This window comes from Bison bison, unplaced genomic scaffold, assembly GCF_000754665.1.
Source record: "Bison bison bison isolate TAMUID 2011002044 unplaced genomic scaffold, Bison_UMD1.0 scf7180017864183, whole genome shotgun sequence".
NCBI classification, from domain to species: domain Eukaryota; kingdom Metazoa; phylum Chordata; class Mammalia; order Artiodactyla; family Bovidae; genus Bison; species Bison bison.
The window spans coordinates 9,034,599-9,041,887 of NW_011494755.1; the positions used below are offsets into that span (position 1 = coordinate 9,034,599).

A 7,289-nucleotide genomic window follows, 5' to 3' on the forward strand; every position below is an offset into this window, starting at 1 on the left:
AGGTACTAGTTTGCATTCCCACCAACAGTGTAAGAGGGTTCCCTTTTCTCCACACCCTCTCCAGCATTTATTGCTTGTAGACTTTTGGATCGCAGCCATTCTGACTGGTGTGAAATGGTACCTCATAGTGGTTTTGATTTGCATTTCTCTGATAATGAGTGATGTTGAGCATCTTTTCATGTGTTTGTTAGCCATCTGTATGTCTTCTTTGGAGAAATGTCTATTTAGTTCTTTGGCCCATTTTTTGATTGGGTCATTTATTTCTCTGGAGTTGAGCTGTAGGAGTTGCTTGTATATTTTTGAGATTAGTTGTTTGTCAGTTGCTTCATTTGCTATTATTTTCTCCCATTCTGAAGGAGGCAAGAATATACAATGGATTAAAGACAATCTCTTTGACTCTTTATTTTTGATTATCTGCTACCTGAGAGTGCATGGATAAGTCTCCAGCTGATTTGTAAAGTGGACCAATTGTCTTCTTATTGCAGTGAATTCTCTGGTTAGTGAGAAACGTCATGGGTAATGGGACAGTTCATGTGATGTGAAAACACCGATTTTCTGCTTTCAGTATGGGGCATGGGAGAATAGCAGGGCAGTACCAAACACTGCTGTACACTCGCAAAGCCTACATACACTTTCACTTACAGATGGGTAGCTCCTGAAAGGAACCAAAGACAAATGACTCTGAATCACAGTGTTTCTTCTTCCTGTTTGTAAACAGGCAGGTGTTTCCCCCATGAGTCACTGTTTAGCTTGGATGGGTTTGAATATTTGGGTCAGGGATGGCACTTTTCAGAATTCCTTCTTTCACTTGGAAACCCAAGGCTATGCCTGCACCTCCAGAGGAGGGAATGTGTTCGTGGCATTGTAAGACAGTAATCTGGCCTCTCACAAACATGAGCCCGGGGCATGAGGTCCTTGTTATACATACAGAGCTCTCATGTACGCATCCCCCTCCCAGGTCCCAGCAGATGTAGAGAAGTGTCAGGATCGGATGGAGTGTTTCAATGCTGATCTGAAAGCCGACATGGAGAGGTGGCAGAACAACAAGAGACAGGACTTTCGGCAGCTGCTCATGGGAATGGCTGACAAGAACATCCAGTATTACGAGAAGGTAATGAGCTGATGATGAGACGACAGCCCTCCCCTTAATAGCCAGAGCCTCTGGTCAGGGCCTGCCAGAAGTCCAGAAGGATCCTGCCAGGCCCATCTCCTTCCCTTAATTTACGTGTTTAGCCTTAGTGAACCCGTGTGTCCTTGCCCTGATCTGCTAGATATGGTGCTGGGTTTGGAACCAGGGGTCCCCCTCAGGTGCCCACAGGGGTTCCACTTGCACACCCTGCTGATGAAACTGGTTTTACCCTCCAAGCCCTCTAGTTCTTCTAGCAGCTGCTTCCCAGTCAGGCCTGTAGCACATGGATGCGCCCAGTTGATGGAGGCTTTGGGGCCCTGTCAGGCTGTTCTGTGGTTCTGCACCCAAGGGTTCGTCACGTTTATTCTGCTATGGATCCCTTTGGTCATCTGGTGAAGCCTAGAGACTCCTTATTAGAATACTATCTGTTTTTTAAAATAGACTTTAAAATACTGTTTTTAAATACCTAATACAAAAGGATATAGGATTACAAAGGAAAACTATTAACACTAAAAAACGGTTTTTTTTCACGAGTCCCTTGATCTGTGGACTTCAGGTTAAGCCCCCCAACACACACGCACGCACGCACGCACGCACACAGGCTCGACTGTCATCAAGCTGCAGCTGAATATCCTCAGTCAAGGTTTGCCCCTAGCACATCCAACTCTAGAGCATGGTTGCTAATGAATCCTAATGAATTTGTTAAAAGCTTAATGAAGATGAAGAATGGCCCAATCATAATTCAACAAATAACCTGTAGACTTGAAATCAAGCTGGACAAGCATTAACTCAGCTACTCCCACCACAATTCTAGAAACACGTCCTTGGCCCAAACTGGAGGAATCCATCTCCTTCAAAAACATTGATGCTCTGGCCACCGCTCAGAGGCAGCGTGTCTGCGTCTTAGTTTGGAGGAGGGTTAAGGGAAAGAGTCATGGAACGGCCCTTGCCTGCCAGGTCAAGGATGGACTGCTTCGGGGAAGCGGGAGGGGCCATCCTCCTTTTCTCGGTATCTTTCTTCTGGATGCTCGCTGTGTGTCTGAGTTGACGTTGGGCTGGATGCTTTGCATATGTCAGCTTGCTAAATTTAAACTTAATCTTCACCATAACACTGTGAAGTGGGTTTTAGAGGCTCTCAATTTAAAGCTGAAGACATGGAAGCTCAGCAAGGTTTTAAAACTCTGCCCAAGGTCACACAACTCGTGAATGACTGAACTAGGGTCAGAGTTGGCTCCACTGGGTCCACACGTCTGAGGATTCCCACACACTGTCAGTGATGGGGACAGTCCTGCCTGCCCACAGGTGGAAAGATCATTCCAGGTGCAGCCAAGGCTTCATTCGTCTGCTGACTGGGCTGTTAGGCAGGGTGCCTCTCTCTGCCTTTGTTTCTTCATCTGTAAAATGGGGGTGATCCTCCTCCACTGAGTGATGGTGAAGAAACACTGAAATGATGCCGGAGCACCTGGAATGTGCCTGGCAAGTGGTTGATACACAGTGAATGGGGCTTCCATTCCTCCCTCCCTCCCACCCTCACTGTCCCCCACTTTCCCACTGCACCAGGGCTGACTCAGCTGATGTCCCCTCCTCTTCTTGGTGATTAATTCCAGTGTTCCCAGGGCCCAGATCTCAAACCCAGGGCCTTTATCTGTGTCCTCCCACTATACCACAAACAGGCCCCTGCCCTGGGGCCTCGTCTTGGCAGATGCTTTTTGTGTACTATCTGTGTACCTGGTCCCTTGCACACATCGATACACAGAGCAGCAGGACTCCTGCCATTCAGTTCAGTTCAGTTCAGTCGCTCTGTCATGTCTGACTCTTTGCGACCCCATGAATCGCAGCACGCCAGGCCTCCCTGTCCATCACCAACTCCCGGAGTTCACTCAAACTCACGTCCATCGAGTCGGTGATGCCATCCAGCCATCTCATCCTCTGTCGTCCCCTTCTCCTCCTGCCCCCAATCCCTCCCAGCATCAGAGTCTTTTCCAATGAGTCAACTCTTCGCATGAGGTGGCCAAAGTACTGGAGTTTCAGCTTCAGCATCAGTCCTTCCAATAAGGACCCCTTGTCTAGTGGTAAGTGAAAGTGAAAGTCGCGTCCTACTCTTTGCAAGCCTATGGACCATACAGTCCATGGAATTCTCTAGGCAAGAATACTGGAGTGGGTAGCCTTTCCCTTCTCCAGGGGATCTTCCCAACCCAGGAATCAAACCCAGGTCTCCTGCATTGCAGGTGAATTCTTTACCAGCTGAGCCACAAGGGAAGCCCAAGAATACTCAAGTGGATAGCTTGTCCCTCCGGCAGATCTTCCTGACCCAGGAATTGAACTGGGGTCTCCTGCATTGAGCTATCAGGAAAGCCCCTGTCTAGTGGAGGAGACACGTTAATCCAAGAATCCCACCTCTTCAGAGAGATGCAGGCCCTCCAGGAAAAGAACAGAAAGCTGGGAGAAAAGTTGAGGGAGGCATCATTCAGATCAGGATGGAAGGGGCAAGCAGAGTGGGCAGGAAAGGCCAGTCTGAGGACACAACTTTTAACCTGAGTCACAGAGACGAAGGACAAGTATTCCGGGCAAAGGGAGCAACATGTGTAAGGGTCCTTGGGTGGGAAAAGCTTGAGCATTTGACCAGTATTTCACTTGGTAAAGAAAGCTCGTATTTAGTTGGTTCATTTGTATTGTTTGAATTTTTTTTACAGTGAAAATGTTTCCATATAATAGTTGTATAATAAAATATATCTTTACAATGCTAAAAAGGGAAGAAAGCAAGCAGGCAAGCTGGTATGGCCTTGGTCCCCATCACTGACATAGAACCTTCCAGAGGAGAGATGATGGCAGAGGTAGAGAGCGGGATCCAGGATGCCACGGACCCTGCTCTGGGTCTCTCTCTGACAGCAAGTTCCTTGAGGCTCCCCAGGCTTCCTTCTGTAGGGCAGGGTCTGAGTCCAGCTTCTTCTCCAACTTCAGAGTCACCAAGGAAGGAAGCAGTGAGCCATTCACCACTCCCTTCCCCTGGCTTGACTTGGGGATGTGTGTCTGCTCCCCTCTACTCATGTCTCCTCCTCCCTAGTGACTCAGCACGAAGTCCTGCTTCACCCCGGTGCTGCCTCTCAGGAAGACCTTGTGTAGTTCTCCACCTCAGATCTGAGATGGCTGAACGAGAGCGCCCCGGGTCACACGTCTGGCCCATTCCAAGATGGTTTCTACCTCCCACCCACACATGGAGCAGTGTCTCCATCCCGGATGGGAACCTGGGGCCTCACCAGGGGTTTGCAGCCTGCCTTTCTCTTCTGCTTTTGAAAGGGAGGGGGTTTCTTTCAGTGAATACCTTTCCACTCACTGGGATGAGCTTTACAGATAGTTCACTTAGGCTTCGTAGAGACATTGCTGTCTTTCACAGAGATGGGGAGGAGGATGTAGTCGAAACAAACACCCATTGCCTCCCTTCTTTCCACCAGCTCTGAATAACCCGTGTAGGGCATCATTAGACAAAGGTGACCCAGCAGGACTGACTGGGAGGGTAGCTCAAAGCTGACCCTGAAATCTGCATCTCCACGCTGACGCGCTGCGTGTGTGTTGTCATTCCAGTGCCTCATGGCGTGGGAGTCGATCATCCCGCTACTGCAGGAGAAGCAAGAGGCCAAGTAAGCTCCTTTTCGGGACCGAGACTCTCCTACCTACGCAGGGCCTGGCACCCACCCCGGAATGTCCCTGCGGTTCCGGACACGTGGCACCGAGAAAACAGTCGCAGCAGCATCTCTCCTCAGTGTATTCCTTTCCCTCCCCTTCCCCCTGCCTCTGTCCAACAGTTGTTTTCCCTGAGTATTTATTCCTTGGTGGAGTCCGTAAAGGGCTGTCGTCATCTCTCGGTGGAAGAAGCTGCCTTGGTGGTGTGAAGGAGCCTGCTTGGTGGGACACTACGAAGATTTGAAACTGAGGGACACGTCAGCCCTCAGCTGACATTCTGACATCTCGTTACAGTCCCGTCTCTGGGGCCAGCAGAGTTGCCTGCTGAGGAAGAGAACCGGGTCCTGCTTCGCAAGGCCATGAGGAAGGCATGAACAGGAGGCAGCGCTTGCCTTCTGTGGATGCCCGGCCACTCTGACATTGGCCTCCATGGGCCTTGACTTGTCTCGGCCTGGAAGTTGGTGTCGGTGCCTCCAGGAAAAGTCCTTAATGTACAGGGGTCTGTGTGGCTCTGAGTGTGGCCTGCTGCCTGCCCGTCACGAGTGACACCTATGTTACAGTTTCTGGTTCATGTGGGACCATTTAAATCGGTGTCTTGGTGCAGCCACGCTAGAGCCAGCCAGCCAGGGTCTTTGTCTTCATGCCAATGCCTTGGGAAGTGGAGGGAGCAGTGTTCCCCAAACTCGTTTTCTGACACTAAAATGTAGTAGATTGGGAACTGTTTTATGTAAAACGAAAAAAAGGGTGCATTTTTCTCTGTGACGTTCTTCACCGTTCTTTTGCTTGTTAAATGTCATCAGGGTAGAGAGACAGGCCTGAGAGCGGTCATCTGTTGTCCTGAAGTAGGAATAATCGAGTTGTTGAGAGTTGCTGAGGTCGGCGGGCGTATACCGAGCCCCACCTCCCACGTCCACTTTCTGCAGTTTGCCTTTACCTCACCAAACATTGCTGGTTTAATGTTTCCTCCTGTGTCCACTGAACGTTTGGTCAGCCTTTGGGAGAGAGGCGGGCGTGTTCTCAGGATACAGTGAAGGTTTGTAAACTCTAGTGTGAATGAACGGTCCACGTAAAGTGCTTTAACTTTACTGTTTCCTAGTCAGAAAGAAGAGCCTGCATCTAGATGGGCCTCGAAGATGACACGTGTGACAGCAAACTCTTTGCTTCTAGTTCAGCTCACATCTCCTCCTGGCTCCATTTGAGGCTTCATTTCAGACTCTTAACAGGTTTCCTTCTCAAGTGTGTCAACACAAAGTAGACAAAAAGGATCTCTTCCTCCAGCTCGTTATCTTTCCCCTCTTGAAGTGAAACTACCTATGTCATGTTTGTGTTCTTTCGTCTGTGGCTCATCTCTATAAAATTACAAATCTGAGCCTCAAATAAGTGGTATTATTTTTTTGTTTGTTTGTTTTTTTTAATGAAACAGCTGTGCTGAGACCCTGCTGTGTTTGCAAGTGAACCTGCAAATACTGGTCAGCACACAGCCTCCTGAGGGCACTGCATCCTGCTTCCAGCTGCAGAGGTGGTCTTGGGGCAGCCGCTGGACAGCCCAGAAGAGTTTGGTTTCGTTTTCATCATGTTTGAAAGAGTCATGGTTTAAGGGATAATTTGTGTGTCAGTTGGTACTTTCATGCACTGTTAGACCCCGTTCATGCCATTCTAAAATCCTCTGATGTGAATCTTCCGTTTGGTACAATTAGAGATGATTCAGTGGAGAAAAAGGGTAAGAAGAGTTCATTGACCCCGAGTGGTGATTCAGTGTTTCATTCTACCTCTAAACCATCCTGTTGGTGTGGCTGAGGTGGTGCGGGTCCAGCCTGACAGCTTGCTGGTAGAATCAGGGCGTGTATCTGATAGTGGGTTGATGGCCTTCTGTGGATATTTTGCAGAAGACACTAGACTGTCCTAGAGGTGAACACTTATCTTGGCAAACGTGCAAAGTCTTGCCTGGTGGAACGTATGCTTTAAAAATGTCCAGCATGACGAATGCTTGGGAAGAACCATGGAAGGAGTTACAGGAAGACTAGACTCTAGTCTGCTGCTACTGGCCAGAGCCCAGGGACGTTCCTGTGGGAGGTCAGTTGAGCAAGAAGGCAGCCCTTCAGAAGAAACCCATCAGGTTCCTTGCTGGGACATATGGAGATAGGTGGGGTACACAGTCATCCTCTTACATGATTGGAGGCAGAAGACTGGTTCTGAAGCACTGCAGGCATCTTGGGCTTTTTCTTTCTCTGTGTGGTCCCTCAGTGAAGTGCCTGTACTTTTAAGCCTCCAGGGAGAGCTGGAATGAGGCAAACCAACCTCCAGCTTGCCACTGGTGGCAGAGCTTGGAGGACCAGGGTACCTTGCAGCCTTCCTTGGAGGAGTGGTCGTTCCAGAAAATGAACCTTTGTCCCTTACTTCTGGCTGGCATCTGATGAGGTGAGGAGGCTGGCCCAGAAGGCAAGGGATAGTAGGCAGTGGTGGAGGCTCTCCAGCCCTT

The 7,289-nt window shown here is 49.3% G+C and overlaps 1 protein-coding gene across 3 annotated transcripts in view; it reads left to right on the forward strand.

The window, feature by feature from the left end:
• The window catches only part of SNX30 (sorting nexin family member 30), a 72,335-nt gene extending 65,052 nt beyond the window's left edge, over positions 1–7,283 (forward strand). For all 3 annotated transcript variants that reach the window (XM_010843592.1, XM_010843594.1, XM_010843593.1), the window contains 2 exons: positions 959–1,111; positions 4,712–7,283. In XM_010843592.1, coding sequence (XP_010841894.1) covers positions 959–1,111; positions 4,712–4,771 — 213 coding nt within the window. In that variant the 3' untranslated portion in view covers positions 4,772–7,283. The remainder of the gene's footprint in view (positions 1–958; positions 1,112–4,711) is intronic.
• The last annotated feature ends 6 nt before the right edge of the window (positions 7,284–7,289 follow it).